The following is a 26,827-nucleotide window of genomic DNA, read 5'->3' as shown; positions in this document are numbered from 1 at the left end:
ATTAAAAATATAAAAATTATTATCAAAATCAATGGACGTCTACCCACAACACGCCACTGGATGCCGCGTGGTGCCAGTCGTGAAAACCAGGTTCTTTGTCCTACAGTGAGACATTCAAGTTGGGGACTTTGTGACCGCTGACTTTGTCAGCATGGATGGAAAGGTGGAGAGATACAGGGCGGTGATCATCCCCAAGTCAACCCATTTCCCCGATGGGCCAGATCGAGAGGAGATCTGTGTGAAGTGTTTGCGCGCAAAAGACAATGGGAGATACTATGTCTTTCCTAATGTTGATGACATTTCATGCTTGCCAATGGCTCAGATAAAAAAAAATCCCACCAACGAACCATGAACAACAGGGGGGATTACTATTTTGACATGTGACCAAGTCTCATTTGAGCGTTCACAGTGTTACCTGAGAATAGCACACCCCCTTGAATTGGGACCAAAGAAAAAGCGTTGTATATATGCATTTTTGAATGCTTTTCTAAAGTCATAAGTTCATTTGTGAAAAAAATAAATTTTTAGGGATTGTTTTGCTGAATGCATGCAGTTAAGAAATTGACCCCGTTTTCAAATTTAGGGGGTAGGGTTGCCCCATAGCCCACGTATGTCTGTGTGACTGTGTCAAATATCAATCTACTTTGCGTACAAACTGTATAGATGTTTGTTTTTCGATTTTAGAATGATTTCTTAAGCTGGTTAGAACTTCTGAGGTCTACAGGAAACGATAAAGATAAAAAATGTACAAAATATAAGTAGCGTCCTTCATCTTACCATTGTTCTGATCAATACTGTCCCTTTATTTGCAAGTTAACCGTTTTTATTAATGTGTTCAAGGAGTATGTTAAAAATTATTATCAATGGTTGCTTTAAACAGCACCTTTGGGCAGTTATTATGCACTGAAGTTGTAAAAGCATGTTTTGGGGGTTTTAGGATATAGCGTCTTGGAACGCCAATCATCTTGGAAATACGAATGTTCATATAATTTTTTTTACTGTTTTGGATAGATAAAAAGTTGAACTCTTGGTGCAAACTGTTTTTTGGCCCCTGTTTGACTATTTATTATTTTGGAATATTGTGTGTGAGAGGGAAACTGCAATCCTCAATATCATGAAACGTGCCTCCAGTAAACCACAACAGACACTGTCAGGCTTTTACACACAGTATACAAACACCCTTTCGTTTAAACACTCACCGCTTGAGAACATCCTAAAGATCGAGCGAGCAATTTTCAAAGAATTTATTTTTGCGTGGCCAGCCGGATTGTCTGATCAGACAATCGGACGGCGCGTTTTGGCGCTAGACCTAACTTTAAAAATCTTAATAATAAATGGACAGCTTGTTACACAAACATTCTTAAATAAACCGGCACGGTTGGCCTAGTGGTAAGGCGTCCGCCCCGTGATCGGGAGGTCGTGGGTTCGAACCCCGGCCGGGTCATACCTAAGACTTTAAAATTGGCAATCTAGTGGCTGCTCCGCGTGGCGTCTGGCATTATGGGGTTAGTGCTAGGACTGGTTGGTCCGGTGTCAGAATAATGTGACTGGGTGAGACATGAAGCCTGTGCTGCGACTTCTGTCTTGTGTGTGGCGCACGTTATATGTCAAAGCAGCATCGTGGTCGGCTGGGCGTTAAGCAAACAAACAAATCAAGACAAGATCAGTACAACTCGATGTTTTGAAACGAAAGTTTAAACAAAGATAGCCTGGAAGTGTGTCCCACAAAACGTGGTTCTCGTGGCAGACGAATGTTCTGCATGTCGCCAGTTTCCTTGAACGGCCATCCGCCACCGCTCAGTGCGTGTGACTCGCAGTCGTTTGTTGCGTTTTAGATTCAGAGGTACACAATAACGTGCTATTGCAGAAACAGAGAGTCGCATTGAAATCACAAACTCACGACTAAATTGTGAAAAAAAGGGAAGTGGATCACACGGGTTCACGGTGGCTCAGGGGTTAGATAAACCACGAAAACAGGTGTGTGGTTTATGCGAGCTAAATAGTCATTCAAACGAACTGTGTCATTTAATGCTATTAGATTTTTATATTCATGAATGTACTGCTGCAAGTGAATACTCACACACATCAAGCACACACCCACTCACACACACACTACTCACACAAACACTGATTATCAAGAAGACACATGCAACCACACTGGAAGACCATAAAACCGAATTGGGCGTTCAAAAAGCCATAAAAGGCTATAATTTAATTACAAAATATCTTTGATAAAACAAGAGATAAAACAATTTCACCCAAAGAGTTGGACGTATAGTATCAAAGACGGCCAACTTTCACCCCAAGTTCGGTATTGGTCTAACAGGTAGGCAAGTTCGCTAGTCTAGAGTACGCTGAGGTATTTGATCTAAATAAACTAAATAGGCAGAGCTCTTCCAGTCGCCCATGACTTTGATCACCTCCACCGGCACCCCACATGACAGCGCCCAGGTAGCGCTACCTCTTCTAAAACTATGACTTGAGATGTCTGAACGGCCGCCCACAAGAAGGCGAAGGCGCCGGGCAAAGGCCGCGGCTGACAAAGGGAAAGCAGGGGCGGTGGGGGTTTCAATCAATCAATCAATGAGGCTTATATCGCGCATATTCCGTGGGTACAGTTCTAGGCGCTCTGCAGTGATGCCGTGTGAGATGAAATTTTATACGGCCAGTAATTGCAGCCATTTCGGCGCATATTTACCTTTCACGGCCTATTATTCCAAGTCACACGGGTATAGGTAGACAATTATTAACTGTGCCTAAGCAATTTTGCCAGGAAAGACCCTTTTGTCAATCGTGGGATCTTTAACGTGCACACCCAATGTAGTGTACACGGGGGGAGAGTTCGGACACCGAAGAGAGTCTGCACACAAAGTTGACTCTGAAATAAATTTCCGCTGAACCTGGGATCGAACTCACGCTGACAGCGGCCAACTGAATACAAATCCAGCGCGCTACCAACTGAGCTATATCCCCGGTTTGGGTGCTTTGAAGTCTAAAGGCGCTCACTACCGCTGACACGGGGCACAGAGGGTGGGGGTCAAGCACAGGCAGGCTAACCTTATGCACTCTTTCCCTAAACTGATTGTTCTTGGAGCTCTTCACAAGCACAATAATACTTTTCTGATCTTTCTCCACCACAAAACAATCTCTAGTCAGTTGTTTTCCAGGCTCAAACAGGTTAGACTTCCTCAACAGTCCAAAAAACATAACCATGCAAGCAGCCCAGAAGAGGGCATCTGAGGGCAATGCAAGATTTAATTGTCTTTTGATATCCAACAGCATGCCTGGGGTTATGGGAGCCTTACGCATCACCTGGCATCCTTTCTCTCTGTCAATGCCACGCAGCGTAGTTTTTACTGACCATGACTGTTCAAAAGGGTGGCCAAAGCCAGCTTCCAAATGTAAGATTCTTACAATGTTGATGTACTGCTTTACTGAACTAGGTTTCATGCGTCTAGCTAAAAAGGCGGCAAAAAGCGCTACCTCGCGCTCAGACACAGGCACAGGGGGAATCCCCAATTGTTTGCAAAAGTCTAAATATGCAGTTAAATGAGTTTGATATGTCTTCACAGTGTTCTCCGCAAAAGTCAAACCTCTGAAATGCACTAATTCTTCTTCTAGTTTTTTCTCAAACGCTTGCGCATCTCCTGCAACAAAAAATACATGATTGCTGCGACATATGACCTGACACATTGAGCATGGCACTCACAGGAGAGTGCGACCAGTTCCCTAATAAGTAGGTCAACTGCTCACACTTTCCATTCTCATGCAGTCTAGATACTGTATCAGGAATTGTATTGATAGACCCTGGCACATGGATAGCTCTCACACTGAAATTATATTTCACACACAGCCAGAACATATGTCTCAGTAGCCTATTCACGAAAGGATGGTGGCTTCTGTCTTTGTTGAGGACGGCTTTTGTCACTGTACTATCTGTATGATAATCACAGAGCTATCACGCCAGAAACTGGCCCATCTTTGCAAACTTTGCACAGCTGCACATACTTCTTTATAATTGATGTGCAGGTTTTTTGCTGCTGGTTCATCTTCACTAAACACAGAGTAACACCAATCACCGGCCCAAAAGGCGCCGCAAGCTGTATTACAGGCATCAACATGCACATGGTGTGCTTGCGCAGCATTGTAGTATACCACACCATTAAAACACACCATGAAACTAAGCCACCAGTGCACATCTTTTTTGAACTCTGCGCTGAGTCTGAACTTATGATGCTGCTGCTGAAGAGGACGAATTGCATCCAGAATGCGCCGCATGAAAAATTTTCCTCCGCGGACGCCCTGACACGCCCAGTTCAAAAAGCCTGCTAGCCGCTGAAGTTGCTGTTTGCTTGCGCGCTTGCGCTGAGAGAACTCGCTGAGCTCCCTTTGCAGTTTGCCAAGCTTTTCTTTGCCAAGCAGTAGAGTGCAGTCTTGGGTGTTGATGTCGATGCCCAAGAACGTGATGCGTTGGGTGGGGCCCACAACTTTACTCCGACTAATATGAAACCCTAACTTTCTCACTAGTTTCATCAAACATTGTAGCGCTGCATTACACTCTTCATCTGTTTCTGCTGCAATGAGAAAATCATCAATGTATTAACAACACCTTTGAACCCACGCCTTCGTAGGCATCTACCTATAGCTTGCGAAAGGCGATCAAAATGACTGAGTGCCACTGTGGCACCGAAAGGGAGCCTAGAATCGAACAAGTATGTTGATTGTTTATCTCCCTTAAATGTCCACTTTAACCCTGTCACTTTATAATCATCACAGTGGATTGGCACTGAACGATAAGCCGCTTTCAAGTCTAATTTTGCACACCAATAGCCCTGTTTTGCTATTTTACAGGCATCTGTGATAGTTTGAAAGCGTTCAGAATGCAAAGTGGCATAATCGTTCATAGCACTGCCAAACGGCCGACTGCCGTCATGGATAATACGAACACTGTCACTACCATCGTCTTTTGGTATTGCAGCCAAAGGGCTCACTATCCGAGGCTTGTCAGAAGCGACCACATAATTACCCTATTTTATTTGAGCACATAATGCTTTCTCTACAGCATCACTAAGTTCCAGAGCTGATCTATGATTGTTGCTTTCAGCATGTACAACACTAGCACCTTGGTCTATTATTCTAAAACCTTCACTAATGCCTTTCAAAAGAAACTCCCTGTCAGGGTCATTTTTATATTTAGTCAAGTTTTGACTAAATATTTTAACATCGAGGGGGAATCGAAACGAGGGTCGTGGTGTATGTGCGTGTGTGTGTGTGTGTGTGTGTGTGTAGAGCGATTCAGACTAAACTACTGGACCGATCTTTATGAAATTTGACCTGAGAGTTCCTGGGTATGAAATCCCTGAACGTTTTTTTCATTTTTTTGATAAATGTCTTTGATGACGTCATATCCGGCTTTTCGTGAAAGTTGAGGCGGCACTGTCACGCCCTCATTTTTCAACCAAATTGGTTGAAATTTTGGTCAAGTAATCTTCGACGAAGCCCGGACTTCGGTATTGCATTTCAGCTTGGTGGCTTAAAAATTAATTAATTACTTTGGTCATTAAAAATCGGAAAATTGTAAAAAAAAATAAAAATAAAAATTTATAAAACGATCCAAATTTACGTTTATCTTATTCTCCATCATTTGCTGATTCCAAAAACATATAAATATGTTATATTTGGATTAAAAACAAGCTCTAAAAATTAAATATATAAAAATTATTATCAAAATTAAATTGTCGAAATCAATTTAAAAACACTTTTATCTTATTCCTTGTCGGTTCCTGATTCCAAAAGCATATAGATCATATGATATGTTTGGATTAAAAACACGCTCAGAAAGTTAAAACGAAGAGAGGTACAGAAAAGCGTGCTATCCTTCTTAGCGCAACTACTACCCCGCTCTTCTTGTCAATTTCACTGCCTTTGCCATGAGCGGTGGACTGACGATGCTACGAGTATACGGTCTTGCTGAAAAATGGCATTGCGTTCAGTTTCATTCTGTGAGTTCGACAGCTACTTGACTAAAATTAATATTGTATTTTCGCCTTACGCGACTTGTTTTTTAGTTCATCTGTCCACACATCTACATGATTAGCAATGCTAGTGACTTTTTCACTGTTGCCAAGCCACTGACACGTGAAAGGATTCTGAGGAGCAAAGGGACTGTCAAGTTTGTGGCCCACCTTATTGTCTGAAGCTGGCTGCGCGTGTCCCTAGCTTTTGTTGCTGTTGTCGACGTTGCTGGTCGTTGCTGCTGCCGCTGATGGGTGTGATGTCGCTCGATGCACTGGTTGCATACAGATGGAGCAGCAGTGCTCGTATTGGCACCGCTGGGCAAACGAGCAGTACCCGCGGTTCCACTGCATACACACCTTGCCGCTGGGGCCTACGATGCGTTGTGATGGTGGGGTGGGGCGTGGCTGTTGGCGACGGTCGGCGTGTTGCTGCTGGTTTGTAGGTTGTCGCTCCCTCAGTGCTACCATCGCCAAGTGTTGAGTCACTGCCCCACCTGAACCCGTACGCTGCTTGGCTGACCCTGTACTGGTGATCGTAGGCCAGCACTGAAGACCAGGTGTAGTGACTGGCCATTTCGCCGAGTTTAGAAGTGTATGCGAGGTAGTCAACGATGCACCGACCCGACAGCCGGCCGGTCTCGATAAGTTTCGCCATAATTCTTGCGTTGGCACTTAGAAACTGGGGAGGCGAAACATTGTCTAGCTTGGTTTTTGACTCACATGCGAAGCAAAAGTGAGTCTATGTACTCACCCGAGTCGTCCGTCCGTCCGTCCGTCCCCCCTGTCCGTCCGGCCGTCTGTCCGGCCGGCCGTCCAGAAAACTTTAATGTTGGATATTTCTTGGACACTATTCAGTCTATCAGTACCAAATTTGGCAAGATGGTGTATGATGACAAGGTCCCAAAAAACATACATAGCATCTTGACCTTGCTTCAAGGTCAAGGTCGCAGGGGCCATAAATGTTGTCTAAAAAACAGCTATTTTTCACATTTTTCCCATTTTCTCTGAAGTTTTTGAGATTTAATACCTCACCTATATATGATATATAGGGCAAAGTAAGCCCCATCTTTTGATACCAGTTTGGTTTACCTGGCTTTATAAGGTCAAGGTCACAGGAGCTCTTCAAAGTTGGATTGTATACATATTTTGAAGTGACCTTGATCCTGAACTATGGAAGATAACTGTTTCAAACTTAAAAATTATGTGGGGCACATGTTATGCTTTCATCATGAGACACATTTGGTCACATATGATCAAGGTCAAGGTCACTTTGACCCTTATGAAATGTGACCAAAATAAGGTAGTGAACCACTAAAAGTGACCATATCTCATGGTAGAAAGAGCCAATAAGCACCATTGTACTTCCTATGTCTTGAATTAACAGCTTTGTGTTGCATGACCTTGGATGACCTTGACCTCAAGGTCACATGTATTTTGGTAGGAAAAATATGTAAAGCAGTTCTTAGTGTATGATGTCATTGCTAGGTTTAGCTGAAGGTCAAGGTTTATGTAAAGGTCAAGGTCAAGCATGCGAGTCGTATGGGCTTTGCCCTTCTTGTTTGCTTGGTGCTCAGTCGAATGAATACGCCCTCTCTAAGCTCGATCTCCTGCTGTTCCGCCTCCCGGAATGTGATGAAGTCTGTTATTTTGAGGGCCTCACCTGAACGCGGCTGTGTGTTCAGAAAAACTGTAGGATCCAGGTCTACACGGCCTCCGTCCAGCGGCGTCGCGGCGCCCGTGCCGGTCGTTGACCTCTACCTCTGCTGTCGTCGCCGGTGATGTCGCCGCTGCCTGCTCTCTTGACAGTGGCCCATCGTCGCCCTGAAGTTCACGTATCAGAGCCAAAGTAGCAACACGGTGGCCCGGCTTTAGTTTGAGTTCAGTCACACTGGCCCTCGTGGCATTTTCCAGTGCGATGTGCGTGTCACAACCGGCCTCCACAGGGCCGGACTACCGGGGGGGTTATGGGGGTTGCGCAACCCCCCCCCCCCCCAGCCTAAACATGTACCTCACTTATTTAAAACATGTTTTATTATTGTTTATTTTATGCCGTTTCATGCAAGGAGCGACTATTTTCCTATCTCAGAATATGACCTACCCATCAGCTTCAGGGGGCTTTGCCCCCTGACCGGGGGAACACTCCCCCGGACCACCACTGGCAACCCCCCTCCTCCTCTTAGCCTAGTCCGGCCCTGCTCCACCAAAATTTCTGCCACCGTAGAAGGGAGCTGTTTGACCCACTTGTCAAACTTGAATTTGGAACTGTCTCTGTCAGTCATTTTGCACTGCTGCGTGTAAAAATTTGAAGTAAAAAGAAGAGAGTACAAAATAATGTCCAAGTCAGCTTTGCTGGCAAAAAAATGTGCTGCTGCTGCGCAGGTGTACAAAAGCTGACTGACTACACTGAATACAAAAGCTAACAATCACATATCTAGGCGTAGGAATATTTTACTCAATAGGCCATACACACACAACTGCCACACGATACAGGATCCCTCTCACGTGCATTCCGACCCATCCGCCGAGCACGTTACTCCAAGGTGTAACCCATCCCGCAGAAGGGACCGACTGCACGAGAGAGCGAGCTGAGCGTACTCAAACAAATTTAAACTTTATTTATTCTAAATAACACTTAAATGCTATTGCAAGTGTATTCGATAAGGTTATAACTGCTTTTTTTCATGAGAAGATTTAAATCGTTCTGTAAACCATTTCTGGGGCTTTAAGACATTCAGTCAAGTAATGACTGAATGTAAAAAGAAAAATCCAGTCTGACAAAACCGCTTCAAAATGTCAAAGGTTATTTTTGGAAGGAAACGACCCCCTTGGCTTTGATCTTGCTTCGGGCGGTCAACCATATGACAAATCTGACTATGGGCCCAGAGTTTGTGCAACGGTTTCTTGATCGGTGGCATTCCTGGGTCTTTCAAATTTTCGATTTTGTTTTAAGCATCTTTTCTAACGACGAGATTCTGCTGAACACCTCTATTTACAGATGAATATGAAGGGGCCTCCTCCACGCATGCTTTCACTAATTCGTCTTCGATGAACTTCGGAGATTCGTCTATCTTTTTCGTCCCTATTTTGACAGAAATATTGCCGCTCAATGTCCTCGTTTCTGACACGAGATATGGTTTTGCTGTTTTGAGAATCAATTACGTTATCGCTATTCCTACGATCATCACCTTGTTTCGTTTTTCTCCTTCCAAAAGACACGTGTATGATTGTGACATAATTCCTCTACAAGTATATCACATAACTGGTTAAAGCAAGATACATATAGTTAGCATCAAACTTGATTAACGTATTTTTTCTTCCGCGTGAACTTATACATGTGTCGTATCAGCTTTACTTGTACAGAACATATAAGTTGAAGAGCAAGTCTTAATATCCTGTGATGAGGTAATTACCCCAACATTGTGTAATGCTCACAGCGCTGTTGCTACGGGAATGGTTACGGTGCTGCTTTGGTGAGTGCGACAAATCTGCCCTACAACCCCAGCTTCCCTGCCTACAGTATGAAGTACAAACAAGAAGAGAAGCGAGCGGACAGAGAATGCAGCTGCGAAAATTCATTTAACTGTGCATCGTACGAGCAATACAGACCCAATCTAAAGAACGAATGCTTGGATCCAAGCAATGTGAACATCAAAGTGCCCATCATAGATGGTAGGTATATTTATGCACTCTGTTTATGTCTTTTAGCCCTCCTCAATCCAACTCCTGCAGTGTATTCAAATCTGTTTAGTAACATTTTAAGGCACTTCACATAATTACTTTGTACTTAGCTGAATCCTTGCTTGCTTGCTTGATTGATAGGTGGATTCATTGAACCCAGCAACATTATTGCGAGAGACTCACATCATCACTGTGGACAAAACTGAATAATGAATTGATGCACTGATAAATTGATTGATTCCTTAATTGATTGCTTAATTGATTGATTATTTGATTGACTTTACCCAACACTATCGAATGAGTGGTTAAATGCATGATTTGTTGAAAGGATTAATGGGTATACAGGTGAATAGATTGATTTATATACTGATTGATCTTACCCAGCCTCATCGTGGGGCGAGCCACACATCATTACCTTGGACAAAGCTGAGTACACGTTCAATGGCTGGGGCGAGTACACTTTGTTACACGTGTCATCCGGTGACATGAATTTCACCCTTCAAGGTCGCACACAGCCATTTCAGACGGGTCCTGACAGATATGTGAACGCCACTGTTTTCAACGCCTTTGGGGCCAGGCAAGGGGCGGCCACCGTCTTTGTTGAGCTCGATCAGGACACAAAGACGTGTAAGTTGAATACCTTTTCTCTTGTATGAGCGACCATGTTCATCATCTCAGATTTATTCTGGCGTTAGCAGTTGATAAAAGCATGCTCCCAGTGTTTACTTTTACCTTGTTATTTTAGCGTTTACGCCCCTTAATCGTTTGCTGGCAATGTTTTTGTTTTTAGCTCTGGTGGTCTATGGGAACGACAGAGACCTGACCTTACCGTTCAGAGAGGACCCTAATTTCACATGGGACACAGAAAACTACGTTTTGCAAAAACAGAACGATTCCCTCTTCGCTACGTTCCCCTCAGGTAAACGTGCACGAGCAACGGCCTTAAACACACCTGCTGCACTGGTCATATATATAATATATATGTATCGAAGTTCTGTGGACTAAATTCTAAATTCTCACGATTGAGCATGAGCGCATGTTTTCTCTCAAATGTGTGTGAAGAGAGATACAGACAGACAGACAGACAGACAGACAGAGAGCAAAAAGGGGGGGGGGGTAGTTGATGTTGTTAGGAGTGGATAGGGTGATTGAGTGTCTGTAAACATCATAAGGAGCCACAAACTCACAAGGTAAATCTTCCATGTTTTAACTTCGGCAGTTTTAATCATTTAGCTTCCCTGTGATATTCACGAAATTATGTTCTTAAGGAATTGGAATTCGGGTGTCTGTAAGAATGAAGACACTGGCCATTTCTGTCGCTATGCCCCTCACATTCTCCAACAAGACTCAGGGCCTCTTGGGAAACTTCAACGGAAACAAAAACGACGACTTCGTCCTGCCCAATGGGACAGTGCTTTCCAGCAGCCTGACAGAAAAGGAAATCTTTCACAGTTTTGGAAAAGCATGTAGGTATCATAGTCCTTTAAGGGGGTCTGTGCTAGTACACGTACCTATCTGTATGTGTTTTGTCTCATTGAATCCGTGATTTGGTCAAGCATTGCAAGTAGTGTCAGTTATAAAGCTAACCATTTTCTAAGACAGAGTTTGCTTGCAAGAAGGAATCCTAGTTTTCACAGAACAAAATTCAGTCTGCAACACCAACATTCAAAGCAAGTCCACATGACTGTGTTTAAACTAAATACAACGCAGTTTTATGCCGTGTTCAATTACTTTGTGGGCTTGTGTTTAAACTAAATACAACGCAGTTTCATGTCTTGTTCAATTACTTTGTGGGCTTTCAATATTCGCATTTTCGGCAATTCAAGAAGTAGGCAGAAGAGCTATGACAGTCATCATTCTTCCACCAACGTGCAAAGGTCCTGCTCATGTTTTATCAAAACAATAAAAGGCGTAAAAATCTGTATTAAAGCATTACAAAAAAGATGCTTATTTTTACATCCAGCCCTCGGCGATGAGAGGGACGGGCTATTCCAATAAATATGATTGGGCGAGTGGTGACATCTCATAGTTTTTCTTTCTGACATATAGGGGCAGTGACAGAAAAAAACACGGTCATGAGATACGGACCCAGGGAAGGACCCGCTGACTACGCCCACCCTGAATTCATACCAGTCTTTCTTGACGAGCAACCAGCAGATGTGATCCAGGCAGCAGAACAGCAGTGTGGGGCCAACAACCTTGCCTGTATCTATGACTACATTGCCACCGGCAACCGAGACCTAGCTCTTGACAGCAGGACTGTTAAGGAAGAGGCCGACGCGATTGCAGTGCTTGAAAGTAATTTGTTTCACGTACTTTTTACTTGTTGTGCCATCTCTTGTGTTGCTGACCTCAATTTGATGTTCATTTTCTTCTTTTCTGTTTGCTTGTTTGTGTTACCATTTAGTCAACATTTCACCAAACAGATTGCGGTAGACTAGGAATCGAGAGGGAAGTTTGTGTGTGTGTGTGTATGTGTTAGGAAACGCTGTCGTTGCTGAGCTTTGGTTCGGTTTTGTGTGTTGCATGTGGTTGACTTGTTTGTACTTTGTGGGAAAGTACCGATATTATGTTTTGTAAACACAATATTTATGTTTGGACGAGAATGCAGGTGAACTTTCTAGTCCTGTCAAAACAAGTTGTTTACCACGTTGTTTTGAGTAGTGGGTTCGTGGCGTTCGCTCGGATTAAGTGCGTCGGCGCTTTTGATGTACGTCACAGAGAACGTCACTGTTCTAGTCCATAGACGGCTCGTATAATGTAGTTGTATCATGTTCGGTCTGGAATATTCTCGAGATTGAGTATTTGCTATATAGGCCAGCGCGATTTGTATGTAAAAAAAGCTTCTACTTTGAGTTCTGCTACGATGTGCAGTTGTATGTATGGAATGCTAAATAAATCCTCGAACTCAATTTGACGAGTTGTTTTCTGCTGCTGCAAAGACGGGCGACGTAGAATAAAAGAACACAACTATACGACATTTGAGAACTTGTGGCAATCTCAAGTGTCGTGTAACAATTGGGGGCCAAGCCGGGATCTACGTTTAACGCCAAGGGTTTTCCAGCAACAAGGACCAGTGTCAAGACAGTCACAGGAGGTAGCCATCAATCGGGTGTATCCTGAGGGATCAGTATTGAGACTACAGAACCGTGGATTCGGTGTGACTGGTGAAGAGTTTGGTTTATCGCCGCAGCTCGGTACGGTGAGCGACGCCGGAGTGTATCGGGATTACAGAGGTAAGCTGCCGTTTGGACGAGACGGACTTCGTCGCGGAGCTAGTGCATTAATACTACGAAATACGACTGAGGTACGTCGTGTACGTATCGTGAGCAGAGTGCGCCGTCACGTTAGACGAGGAGGGTGGCAGCCTGCGTGTACGAGGGTGACCAGCGACGAGAGAAGCATCGGAGGTGTAGTAGAGACTGTGTTAGTTTAGAAGAGCACATTCGTCTACGTTCGGGGCTGTGAAAGAATACAGACAAACGCACCGGAAAAGGACCAGAATGGCTGAGTTCTGGGCAAAAGGAGTTGAATTGGGACTGAAAGGCAAGCAGCTGACGGAGTTCGTCGAGTCCCAGACACGACTGCTAGCGCAGCGTGAAGAAAGACAAGCGCAGCGTGAGCGTGAAGAAAGACAAGCGCAGCGTGAGCGTGAAGAAAGACAAGCGGAGCGTGAGCGTGAAGAAAGAGAAGCACAGCGTGAGGAAAGGCAAATGGAGCTGAAACGCTTAGAGCTCCAAATAGAAATGGAGATGAAGCGCTTAGAGCTTCAGACAGAAATGGTGCGTGTTCAAAATGAGCACGAGGCACCACGCCAAAGAGATAACCAGCAGCAAATGCTACACAGGGCACCGAAACTTCCAGCATTCGCTGACGGGAAGGACCAGATCGACTGCTACCTTGCAAGATTCGAGAGGTTCGCTGAGAGTGCTAGATGGCAGCGCGACGACTGGGCGATTCAACTCAGCGCACATTGGACTGGGGCAGCACTTGAGGTCTACACTAGACTCTCAGACGATGACGTCAGAGACTGTGATGTACTGAAGGAAGCTCTGTTGCGTTGCTACAACTTCACTGAAAGGGGCTACCGTCAACGCTTCCGCGAATGCCAGCCATTGTCTGGAGAGACACCGAGCCAGTTTGTGGAGCGCCTGTCGTCATACCTGCAGAAGTGGGTGGAGTTATCAGGTGAAGAGCAGTCATACGAGAGTCTGCGGGACTTGATCGTGAAGGAGCAATTCCTTAATGCCTGCCCGAAGGACCTGGCGACCCGCTTGGAAGAGCAAAAACTGCGGGGTTTGAAGGACATTACTGATGCTGCTGAGCGTTATCTCATTGCTCATGGAAGGACCCTGGGGACGTCAAAGTCAACGAAACCTTTCCAGAAGAGCGGAAACCAGGCAAACCAACCTGCCAAGGGACAAACTGAGTCCGCACCATCATCCAATGAAGGGCAGAACATAACGTGCTTCCATTGCAAGGCCAAGGGCCACCGAGTCGCCAACTGTCCCCAAAAGAAAAATAACGGACATGTCAATGACAAAGCGCAAGAACATCGACGGAGATATTACGACAACAAGAGGCAAACGAGTGGCTCGAACCAACAAGTATGTGCGAGCAGCGTCATACTTCCAAGGGCTGCCGAGCAAGTGGCTACACCATCGGACGTGGAAGAATGTATATCTGATGGCCAGCTTCTACTCGCCAATGGCAAGTCAATCTCTGTCGTCGCCAGCGCAGCTGTGTCAGTGTCGAACATGCCCGTGTCGAAGGGATTTGTTGAGAAGCAGGAAGTGACTGTTCTCAGAGATTCGGGCTGCAATGGGGTCATCGTCAAAGAGGATCTGGTGCCAACAGAGAAGTTCACTGGTGACTTCAAGTGGACGCTCATGGCTGACAGCAAATGCGTGAAGGCACCAGTGGCAAAGATCCAGATCGATACTCCATACTTCACCGGAGAAGTTGAGGCCGTCTGCCTGAAGAAGCCCTTGTACGATCTATTAATTGGGAACATTGGGGGTGCGAGACGTCCTGATGACCCTGATTTCGAATGGAGAATGGGCTCAGTTCAGCCTGTTGCTGAGGAGGAAGACCCACTGCCATTTTCGAATGAAGATATCAGCGAACTGTTACGAGATGACAGAGCCACTGTGCATCGCCGCGATCAGCTGCAGGTTGTAAGCGCTGTGACGACCAGAGCCCAGGCGAAGAAGAACAAAACGACTACGCCGCTTAGGGTCACCAACAGTTCTGCAACTGCTGTCGTGGACAGGGATCGGCTGATTCAGCTACAGGAAGCTGATTCGACCTTAACAAAGTACAGGAGTCGTCCTGTCAAGGAGATGACTAAGGGCGAAGGCACTGTGCACTTTGAGGTGAAGGCCAAGATCCTGTACAGAGTGTTCCAGCACGCGAGAGTCAACGGTGGGAAGCCATTACGTCAAGTTATGGTGCCTCAACCACTTAGGCGCCAGGTGATGGAGGTGGCCCACGACTCTATTATGGGAGGTCACCTGGGTGTCAAGAAGACATCGGACAGAATCCAGGCTGCGTTTTACTGGCCAGGACTGCATGCAGATGTGACTCGATTCTGCCGATCGTGCGATATTTGCCAGAAAACCATACCTCGAGGAAGGGTCCCGAAAGTGCCGTTGCAGAAGATGCCTTTGATCGACCGACCTTTCAAGAGGGTGGCCATTGACCTCATCGGCGAGATCAAACCGCCAAGTGAAGAGGGTCATCGTTGGGTACTGACCCTGGTAGACTATGCAACCAGGTACCCAGAAGCCGTGCCTCTGAAGAAAATTGACACCGAGACTGTTGCCGAGGCACTTGTGGACATTTTCAGCAGAATTGGGGTTCCTGAAGAGATCCTCACAGACCTGGGGACACAGTTTGTCTCTGAATGCATGGAAGAGGTCAACAGGCTGCTGAGCATTCGTCACTTGACTACGACAGCCTATCACCCGATGTGCAATGGGCTGGTAGAAAAATTCAATGCGACGCTGAAGTCCACGCTTAAGAAACTATGCAGTGAGCAGCCAAGGCAGTGGCATCGCTACATCAATGCCTTGCTATTTGCATACAGGGAGGTGCCACAAGAGTCCACTGGATTCTCCCCGTTCGAGCTGATGTACGGGCGGACCGTGAGAGGCCCGATGCAAATACTAAAGGAATTGTGGACGAAAGATGTGGACACACCTGAAGTGAAGAACAGTTACCAGTACGTGTTTGAGTTGCGAGAAAAACTGGAGGAGACTCTCGAGATTGCTAGAGAAAACTTGAGAAAGTCTCAGGATAGCGGAAAGCACTACTACGACCGCAAAGCTGTAAACAGGAAGTTTACACCAGGTAACAAAGTGCTGATACTGCTTCCCACTGATCACAACAAACTACTGATGCAGTGGAAAGGCCCATACGAGGTTGAGGCCGTGGTAGGGATCAACGACTATAAGGTGAATGTCGGCAAGAAGTCCAAGATCTACCACGCTAACCTCCTGAAACTGTATGTGGAGAGACCTCCGGAAGCAGTACAGGTCGCAGCAATTGTGGAAGGACCAGCTCAGGAGAAGGCATACCAGACCGTGCGCGACCTGATGTCACGAGACCCGGTGCTACGCCTTCCTGATACTGCCAAAGAGTTCATCTTGCAAACAGACGCATCGGACGAAGGTATCGGCGCCATGTGATGCAAGAACATGGAGGTAAACCGTTTCCGGTCAGCTATGCCAGCAAGAAGCTGTCAGGAGCCGAGAAGAACTACTCGACCATAGAGAAAGAGTGTTTAGCCATCGTGTGGGGAATCAAGAAATTTGAACTCTACCTCCAAGGGGTGAAATTCGTGCTTCAGACTGATCACAAACCCGTCACCTACCTAAACTCTGCAAAGTTTGTAAATAATCGTATCATGAGGTGGGTGATGTACTTGCAGAACTTTGATATGCGAGTGGAATCGATTAAGGGTTCAGACAATGTTGGAGCGGATTTTCTCAGCTGAGTATGTGAGTAAAACTGTGTACATTCTCCAACAGACTAATGTGCATACCTGGATTTTACATATTTTATGTTATGTATACATAATATGTGTACAGGTAGCGTTTCAATGATTGAAAGAAATTAGGTAAATTTCTTCTTGTGTTGGGGGTAATGTTAGGAAACGCTGTCGTTGCTGAACTTTGGTTCAGTTTTGAGTGTTGCATGCGGTTGACCGGTTTGTACTTTGTGGGAAAGTACCGATATTATATTTTGTAAACACAATATTTATGTTTGGACGAGAATGCAGGGGAACTTTCTAGTCCTGTCAAAACAAGTTGTTTACCACGTTGTTTTGAGTCGTGGGTTCGTGGAGTTCGCTCGGATTAAGTGCGTCGGCGCTTTTGATGTACGTCACAGAAAACGTCACTGTTCTAGTCCATGGACGGCTCGTATAATGTAGTTGTATCATGTTCGGTCTGAAATATTCTCGAGATTGAGTATTTGCTATATAGGCCAGCGCAATTTGTATGTAAAAAAGCTTCTGCTACGATGTGCAGTTGTATGTATGGAATGCTAAATAAATCCTCGAACTCAATTTGACGAGTTGTTTTCTGCTGCTGCGAAGACGGGCGACGTAGAATAAAAGAACACAACTATACGACATTTGAGAACTTGTGGCAATCTCAAGTGTCGTGTAACAGTATGTGTGTGTGCCAGTGTGTGTGTGTGTGTGTGTGTGTGTGTGTGTGTGTGTGTGTGTGTCGGTTCCAAAAACACAAATAGTTTCCCCACATGTATTTTATGTGTGCATTGTATACACGACTTATTGTTTGTGATGTTATTCTTAAATTCTGTGTGTATTTTGTTCTCGTGTATATGTTTTTGTTATTTTGTTGGTTTGGATTTTCATTGATACGTTTTGCGTTGTTTTACTTTTGTTTTCTTTATTTGTTCTGTTTCTATCCACTCTTTGTATGGGATGGCAGTGATGCGCAATTAAGCTTGATTGTTGGATATATATTTCTAAGGCACATGCTAATACAATTTTGATCGTAGTTATTCTTGTGAATCGTTTATAATAAAAAAAAACCCCACTAAATATCGCTTTTGCGGGTATGTCTTTGGGTTTCCATATGCTTGGTTGTGTGTGAAGATTCACCATAGATCTAACATGTTTTAAATTAAAATGAAATTATGTATAGATAACAACGCGCCCACTGTGGATGCTCCCTCAACGCTGCGAGTGACACCGAATGTTCGGACGTACTTCACTCTCGAGGGGTTTGACTACGACAATGAAACCGTCACGTTCCATGCTGAGGATGACGCAAATGGACAACTACAAGTGGACCCTGCCACAGGCAACGTCACTTTCACACTGACAGCAGAAGACCCACCAAGATTGAGGTCTGTTTTATATAACATTTATTCTCTATGCTTTCCTGTAATAATTGTATTGATGTTATGCTTGAGTCAGTAGCCTCTTTCTTACTGACGATAGATAATCTCAATGAAACCACTATTGTGTGTGAAGTACACTTCATTTTTGTACATGTAGATACAGTTACAGGTTTTACGTTTGCTCTGTTCCAGTTGACACTATGTGGGTCGAGGGCTGGATGCAAACTTTCTTAACGTTTACCATCGTTGATCAAGATTGTATCTTGTCTTGCCTTGCCTTGCCTTGCCTTGCTTTGCCTTGCCTTGCCTTGCCTTGCCTTGCCTTGCTTTGCCTTCCCTTGCCTTGCCTTGCCTTGCCTTGCCTTGCTTTGCCTTGCCTTGTCTTGTCTCCGTCTCTTTCTCTTACTTTTTCTCGATGTGAGTTCAACTTGTGTAGATTGTTCGTTCGTTCGTTTATCCCAAATGAGCTCGAACACGTCCAAGTATTACTATCGGTCTGGTCATGCATGCATAATGATCAGTCATGCCACCGACTATTACTATTAGTGTTAAGTTGTTTGGGAGTGTACACGTCCTAAAAAGCATTAAGACGACACATGTACCTTGCTTGCATGATATGCCATTTTTAAACAGCCTCAAATTCTAAGTACAAGTAAAGCCTTCTCACTCCCTCGTGGATTTGCCATTTTGTGACGTGAATGTTCTCATTGCTGTCTTTGTTGGAAACGCGACCAGATAAGCTCTGAACTGAGAAACAGTTATTATTTGAGTGAATACTGCAGTTTTGCCTCGTATGTCCTTTAGAATCTTCCGGAATGTTGACTAAGTTAATGAACGCATCCCCGAAACACTTCAATCTCGCCTGGTAATGTTTCCAATACGGTTCACTTGATTTTTTTTTAAATAGCCATGATCGATGACACGTTTGTAACAAGGCAAGAATATCACAGCCGATGTCACCTTACAAACTGGCCTGAGAATATACTCGTTTTGTAATGCCTTATTAACGATATGTCTGCCATTCCTGTTGTTATTTCTGGTCAACCATTCTGCAAAGGATTTTCTTATGTTTGCTGTATTTCTGCAATATACTGATTAATTCAAACTTCAAAATAGCAGCAGTCAAAAAGCATAATTAAATGTCTGTGTCTGCCCGGTATACGAGATTCTGTCATCTGCTAACTCAGTTCACAATCTGTTGCCATATTGCACGATTTCTGAGTTGTTTCACAGGTGACTAATATAAACTGCGGACACATGCAATTCCTATTTTATCAATGCTAATCCTGAATTCCTGTTTTATTGAGATGGTATTCATATTCTGTTCTGTTCTTGTTTCAGTTTCTACACAGTTGACCCCAAAGGTGTAAGATCGGTTTCAAAAGACGTTCTTCTTCTTATCTGTGACTGTGGCGCAAACGGAGAGTGCTCTTTTCCCAACATCACTACTAAAGCCACAGAGAATACCTATTTCAAGTACGTCCAGTGCGTGTGTAATATAGGTTGGGACGGTACAAAATGTGATCAAGACAGAGACGGTTGTAATGAAACATCTTGCTTGCCCGGGCAGAACTGCACAGATCTGTCGCCAGGTGAAGAACAAAGGCGTTCTGTCGGATACGACTGTGGTCCTTGTCCGCAAGGATATACTACAGCCCCACGTGTAAGCGCAGACTGTATCGACATAGATGAATGTGCTGCCAATCACACCAACCAGTGTAGCATGCTTTGCATCAACACAGCAGGCAGTTATCGTTGTGAATGCAGCGCAGGGTACCAGTTAAACAACGATGGAAAATCCTGCCTAGACGTTAACGAATGTGCGGAGAAGTTGGACAAATGTCCTCAGAAGTGTCACAACAAGGTTGGAGGATTTGAGTGTGTCTGTGAAGATGGCTACAGTTACAATCAGAACAACAAGACCTGTACTGCGGAACAAGCAACAGCAAGCCTCTGCAGAAACGCAGGATGTTCTCAGGGCTGTAAAGCCGTTGCGGGCTCCGGAAGCGGCAGCATAACTACTCAGTGCTTCTGCTTTTCTGGTTACGAAGTTGATTCGACGAACCTGAAAACCTGCATCGATTATAATGAATGTCAGTCGAACCTCTGCAGTCAGCGCTGCTCTAACACAGAAGGAAGCTTTACATGTTCCTGTCACCGTGGGTACGAGCTGAACCAAGACCAGCGAACGTGCACAAAGTGTCCCGAACAGCGTTACGGCGTGCAGTGCAGTCAAACTTGCACGTGCACTGGGCGTGGCCTGGGATGTCACCATGTCACAGGCTGCGTGTGCCCTGGAGGATGGACGGGAGAACATTGTGAGCAAGATGTGGATGAGTGCACGGAGTCGCCTGACATATGCGGGGCCGACAAGGAATGCCTAAACACTGAAGGGTCGTATACCTGTCGCTGCCCTCTCGGTTACACTCCGGATGATTCGAATCAGTGTCAAGGTGAGTTATCTTCTCAATATTTCTCTTTCCCTCCCCCCTCTCCCTTTCATTTTAGTGTTTCGTATGGCCGGGGACAGGTATGGCTGTTTTTGCGCAAAGAAAAGAAATAGGCTAAAGGCAAGAATTTCACACCCGGTACAAAACGCCTTTCAGGGAACATACAATTTAGGAGAGATGTCAGTTATTCTTTATTATCTTTAACTTTCGGTATTTCAAAGGGAACTTAAGCATCAATGACATTTGTAAATAAAGTACGCTTCTCATCTCTGTGCAGATGTTGACGAATGTGCAGAAAATTACCACACATGTAGCCCGCTTGAAAACTGTATTAATGTGCCTGGAGACTACAACTGCACGTGCAAACCTGGATATCATAGAAATGGCGACAACTGTGTTGGTAAGTCCCAAAACTTCATATAATCATCGTCGTTATCATTGCTATTATACGAAGTCTTATATCGCGCGCTTATCTCCAGACTCGGACTCATTGTAAGAGATGTAAAAGAAATACTCCAACGTCTGAAACACGCCCTTGTGAGGAACATTGGCATATGATAAGAATTATCAATGCGTTTGTCAAAACAAAACGGAACGATAGAAAAGGAAACATATGAAATAAAACAAAGAAGCGTCCCGGAATGACTGAATAAATCATGCCAAAAGTATGAAGGTTTAGTTACTGTTCTGTATGGTAGGCATAATCTTCGTCCCTCACCTATTTGTAATGGAACAAAAACAATTGTTGTGACCTCCCCCCCCCCCCCTTCATCTCTCTCTCTCTGTCTCTCTCTCTCTCTCTCTGTCTCTCTCTGTCTCTCTCTCTCTTGTCTGTCTCTGTGTCCGTCTCTGTCTATGTCTCTCTATCTGTGTCTCTCTCTGTCTCTGTCTGTCTGTCTGTCTGTCTGTCTGTCTCTCTCTCTCTCTCTCTCTCTCTCTCTGTACCTGTCTCCGCCTCTCTCTCCTTACAGTATGTATTTGGCCGTTTAATTTTACTCTTTCAGATATTGACGAGTGTGGCCAACCTTGGTCCAACAAGTGTCAACAGGAGTGCGTGAACGTGCCGGGTAGTTTCAACTGTCGGTGCTCATTCCGATACAAGCTTGCTAGCGACAGGCTGTCATGTGTTGCAGGTGAACTTACAGCAGAGAGAGAGAGAGAGAGAGAGAGAGAGAGAGAGAGAGAGAGAGAGAGAGAGAGAGAGAGAGAGAGAGAGAGAGAGAGAGAGAGAGAGAGAGAGAGAGAGAGAGAGAGAGAGAGAGAGAGAGAGAGAGAGAGAGAGAGAGAGTGAGTGTGAGTGTGTGTATACAATGTGTCTTTCCTTTTATCTTCGTTTGTGTCTTTAGATTTTGCCGTGTCAGTTGTCCGTGTGGTGTCCAGCTTTCATTTACAATTACAGAGGCTATAATAAAGAAACATATTGTGCCAGTTTTTTCTGAGAGCTTTCAATTGTTTTGCTTACTTGATCCTTTCGATTTGGGATATATTTTTCAGAAACCGATATTTGCCAACTTCAATCTGGGAATTCCCTGAACTGTCAGTACGGTTGCGGAATCGCAGATGATGACAGTATCTTTTGCCTCAGTCCACCACCAGGGTTTCGCTACGACCAAACAACACAGCGGTTTGTCGGTAGGTCGAAGGAAAGATTGTATAGTGTTGTTCGGACGAATGCAAATACAGAGCGCGTGTGCTGTGAATCCTTACAATATGACCTATGTCATGTCCACCTAAGTGTTCCCCTACTACCAAATAACACGGCGGTTTGTCGGCGTATCTAATAAACGGCTGCTGTTCACACGAACCTAGAGTGCTTTGTATGGGGTAAATTCTTCCGCAACCCATCCACCAATCCATCCAATTATGTTATCATAGCAGGCCCTCCGTCACTTCTAATACATCTAACGCATCCATCCCATTGGGGGATTTATATGCATCCAGCTTTTGGCCATCCGTCTAGTTAACTCCAAACAGTTCAAAATTAAAGTATTTTTTCGTTTTGGTTTCCTGTCTTTCTCTGTTGCCTCGATCCTAGTTTACTCAGTAAGTTTCAGCTTGAGATTTCCACTAAACGTAATGCCAGCATGTTACCCCCGTATCGTTATAAGTGCAGCTCCATCATGAACTGTCTTTTTTTCCTCCTTCGGCCGCGTTTTGCTTTTATGTGTTTGTTACTGTGTGTGTGAGGGTGATACGGATTTTTGTCTTTAGTATTTTCGTAGTTATATTTAATTACACATTTAAATAGCCTTTGTTTTCTACGTATCAGACATAGATGAATGCCAGAACTCGTCCAGCTGTTCCCACACATGCACCAACATTGAAGGCAGCTTCAACTGCTCCTGTCCCGTGGGCATGTTCCTGGACAATGACAGAAGGACGTGTCTCAGTAAGTGGATGTTTATTGTTCTTCTTCTTGTCGATCGCCTTTAGTTAGTTCACCTGCCAACTCCACTGCAGTGAGAGGAAAACGCGTCTGGCCAACGGGGACAACGCTGGACACCAAGCTGTGGGGCAGCACCCAGGGCCTCAAACTGACAGCCCTCTTTGTCAACATCACGGGCCAACGAATTTAGACACAACCATCATCGAATGCTGAAGAAGAAGATCGCCTTTAGTGGAAGTTTAGTGGTTATAGGTCCAGATAGGTACATTTCTGTACTATACAGGCTGTGAACATTCTCCCCCTGTAACACGTACATCAACAACCTGGCTGTTTTTTTTTTTTTTTTTTTTTTTTTTTTACAGAGGTTGATTATTTGTTGTTGCTGTAACTGATTTAAAAGATTAACATAGGTGTCAGCTATGAACATTATTCAACAAAGAATCCCACAGTGTCGGTTTGAATGATCCCGTGTAAAATCCTGGACACACCCGTGGTAGTCAAGCAGATCCCTTACACACACAAGGAAGTTTAAAGTAGTGGTGTCTACATGTCAGGAGCTAGACAATGTAATATATGGAGTACACAAATAATCAATTAATATGACGCTTATATCGCGCGTATTCCGTGGGTACAGTTCTAAGCGCAGGGATTTATTTTTTTATTTTTATTTTAATTTTTTTGTTTTTTATGCAATTTATATCGCGCACAGATTCAAGGCGCAGGGATTTATTTATGCCGTGTGAGATGGAATTGTTCTTACACAATACATCACGCATTCACATCGGCTAGCAGATCGCAGCCATTTCGGCGCATATCCTACTTTTCACGGCCTATTATTCCAAGTCACACGGACATTTTTATCTATGCCTATACAATTTTGCCAGGAAAGACCCTTGTGTCAATCGTGGGATCTTTAACGTGCACACCCCAATGCAGTGTACACGAAGACATATAGTAATAACGTTCTAATAGACAATGGACGTTTTTTGTTGAAGATATTCGACAGGCATCAGGTGCCTTGTAAATCACAGCAAAGAGTCGCATTTGAGTCCATATCTGTGCATTATAAACGTCTAACGAATTACACTTCATATAGTATCTCTATTTCAACTTGGAATCATAAAACCTGGGTCACAGACTGCAGGTTCCTTTCTCTAATTAGGGGAGGCTTGGTCATGTGTCTCCTATTTGTTTTCTTGTCAGCGTGCCCAACCGGTACTTACGGAACAAACTGCGCCCAACAATGCACATGTGGCCGAGGTGCTTCGAACTGTGATGTTATTAAGGGATGTGTCTGCCTGGAAGGGTGGAGAGGAGACAATTGTGACGTGGACAGGAACGAGTGTGATGACGCAACTCTGAAGCAGCAGTGTCAAGGACGTGCAACGTGCGTTAATACGCCAGGTTCCTTCCGGTGTCAGTGCCTGGAAGGATACCGGAATGCCAGTGTAGGATTTTGCCAAGGTGAATGAAGAACATTCGTTTGTCTGTCTCTTTTTTTCTTTTTTTTCTTTTTTCCCCCTTCATTTCTCTCTCATCGTTTTAAAATGGACAAAAAAACTGTTTTATTTTTTCTTTTCTCCTTCTTTTCCCCATCCAAAATAATCGACCTGCATATTGGCTTTTGATGTAATAAGTTCATGTGCGGGACCTGAACGGGTAATTCCGTATCGCTTCCTTTTTCGGTGTTACGCTAGCCTGCCATGCCAGGACAAAGATACGAATGAATTCGTCACACAATTGCAGTGTTGGACACCTTCGAAGAAAGTCAATGAAACTTGGCTGAAAACCCAAGTCGAAGGTAGCCTACAGTAACTTTAAAATCCAGACTCTAAAACTAAATTGTGTTTGCTGGGAGTCCCCCAGCTAGTCTGCTCCATCTGTGTACCCTACCACCTCGCTTCCGAACTACCTTGTCTTCATAATACTCGCCTTTAGATACTTTTGAGATACTCTGATCGATAAATTCCGTATCGCTTTTTCCGTGTTACGCTTCTCTACCATGCCAGGACAAAGATACAAATAAATTCGTCACAAAAATGGAGCATGTGCATGATGATTTCTATGTTTCAGACATTGATGAGTGTGCGTCGAGCCCCTGTGAACAGCAGTGTGAGAACAGTCCAGGTAGCTACCGATGCCTGTGTAGTCGTGGCTTCACTCTTGAACAAGCCACAGGAACATGCAGAGGTACCGTCAATTTCTGTGTCGGATTTGTACTTACATCTACCTTTGGGTTAATCTGGCCACTCTTGCTCAATACAATCTAACCTTGACTTTTCAAGGTTTTCCTCTTTGGCATCTCTCTCTCTCTCTCTCTCTCTCTCTCTCTCTCTCTCTCTCTCTCTCTCCCTCCCCCTCTCTCTCTCTCTCTCTCTCTCTGTCTTTCTCTCTATATCTCTATATATATATATCGAGTCTCTCTCTCTCTCTCTCTTTCTCTCTCTCTCTCTCTCTCTCTCTCTCTCTCTCTCTCTCTCTCTCTCTCTCTCTCTCTCTCTCTCTCTCTCACTCTCTTGCTCCACCAAATGGGACTCTGCTAATGCAAATATCATGAAATCTGGCTTTAGCTTAGCAAGCAATTAAATTAGTACTGTACTTTCAAACAAAAACTCGAACTCTATCAGCAACTGCAAAAACAAAGAGACTGCCAACGTTCCAAATTTCAGAATAAAAAAAACAAGAAAGGTAAGTTGTTGGAACGTTTGCTATTGACAAAACAATACCTTACAATCACAAATATATCGACCCAACGGTCTTTTAAGTGCACAGAAAACAATCCGTAACAAGAACTTACATCTAATAAGTGATTTTTGGCTCACGTAAGTGTAGCCTATGCGATCGTAACTTTGTCTGTCTGTGCGTGCGTGCGTGCGTGCGTGCGTGCGTGCGTGCGTCTGTGCGTGTGTATGTCTGTGGTAGAAACTCTAACATTTGAAGACGTCACATTACATTGACGTCACATTATGACGTAAGAGGGTTAGACGTCACGCGAAGGAAGTACTGACAGTCTCGGTCATTATTATTTTGAGCGCGCCGAGACTAGTTGGCAGTCGTGTCCTTGTAAGTAGGCTACATGCAGACAGACAGATCTAGATCTAGTGTCTCGCTTTCTTGCACAGTTTCACCTATGCTCTTTCTGTGTGTGTGTGTGTGTGTGTGTGTGTGTGTGTGTGTGTGTGTGTGTGTGTGTGTGTGTGTGTGTGTGTGTGTGTGTGTGTGTGTGTGTGTGTGTGTGTGTGTGTGTGTGTTTCTGTGTGTGTGTGTGTGTGTGTGTGTGTGACGGAGTGATTGAGTTTGTGTTACTGTTTGTCGATTTCATACGTGAGCCTTGATGGTTTCGCCTCTTGTTGTTTTCTGGTCCTGTACAGGTGTATTCTCAAGTTGTAAAGCATAGTTTGGTGGACCTCGCAATGTGACCTGATCAACCCCCATTGGGTATAAACCAAACATGTGGCAAAATCATTCAAGCTGTTACACATCGTACGATGCCGATTTGTAAACAATAACATCTACCCCTCTACTGATTCTGGACATTCCCCGCACTGTCTCATTGCAGCCGACGCCTAAGTGTTACAGGGCCGGACCAGTACGTTTTTAGGGGGGGGAGGGGGCTAAAATGTTGAAGCGGGGGTCCGGGGGCCGCAGAAGGCCCCCGGTGGGGTCGAGGGGCAAAGCTGAAGAAATTTTAACATTTATACATGAAAAATTGTCCTTTTCTTGCACAAAAAAAGTCATTTAAATAATGAAATAGCACCACCAGAAAGTTAACATATTAATTTAGAATTGATGCATGAAGAAAAGATGAACTTGCCTTAAACATCAACGAAACAAATTTTCAAGCGGCTTTTTGCAATATTATTTATATTAAGCTCTCTCTCTCTCTCTCTCTCTCTCTCTCTCTCTCTCTCTCTCTCTCT

At 44.5% G+C, this 26,827-nt stretch overlaps 3 protein-coding genes across 3 annotated transcripts in view; 2 read left to right on the top strand and 1 right to left on the bottom strand.

Moving 5' to 3' along the window:
- Nucleotides 1-10,044, top strand: part of LOC138946826 (cubilin-like) — a 38,925-nt gene extending 28,881 nt beyond the window's left edge. Inside the window, exons 10-11 of the mRNA XM_070318230.1 lie at nt 9,452-9,690; nt 10,041-10,044. Coding sequence (XP_070174331.1) covers nt 9,452-9,690; nt 10,041-10,044 — 243 coding nt within the window. The remainder of the gene's footprint in view (nt 1-9,451; nt 9,691-10,040) is intronic.
- On the bottom strand, nt 2,340-3,865 carry LOC138946727 (uncharacterized). The gene is made up of 2 exons (XM_070318130.1): nt 2,917-3,865; nt 2,340-2,573 (listed from the first exon to the last, which is right to left on the bottom strand). Exons 1-2 carry the CDS (start codon nt 3,691-3,693, stop codon nt 2,340-2,342), a joined length of 1,011 nt encoding a protein of 336 aa, XP_070174231.1. The 5' UTR covers nt 3,694-3,865.
- Nucleotides 10,045-10,967: 923 nt separating the features above from the next.
- Nucleotides 10,968-26,399, top strand: LOC138946825 (fibrillin-3-like). The gene is made up of 11 exons (XM_070318229.1): nt 10,968-11,161; nt 11,745-11,993; nt 17,873-18,077; nt 19,413-20,524; nt 20,799-20,921; nt 21,526-21,654; nt 22,016-22,153; nt 22,791-22,910; nt 24,111-24,371; nt 24,894-25,097; nt 26,279-26,399. Exons 1-11 carry the CDS (start codon nt 10,990-10,992, stop codon nt 26,302-26,304), a joined length of 2,739 nt encoding a protein of 912 aa, XP_070174330.1. The 5' UTR covers nt 10,968-10,989; the 3' UTR covers nt 26,305-26,399.
- Nucleotides 26,400-26,827: the final 428 nt, after the last annotated feature.

This window comes from Littorina saxatilis, linkage group LG14 (genome assembly GCF_037325665.1).
Source record: "Littorina saxatilis isolate snail1 linkage group LG14, US_GU_Lsax_2.0, whole genome shotgun sequence".
Classification (NCBI taxonomy): Eukaryota; Metazoa; Mollusca; class Gastropoda; order Littorinimorpha; family Littorinidae; genus Littorina; species Littorina saxatilis.
This window is presented reverse-complemented; position numbering and strand designations above follow the sequence as displayed.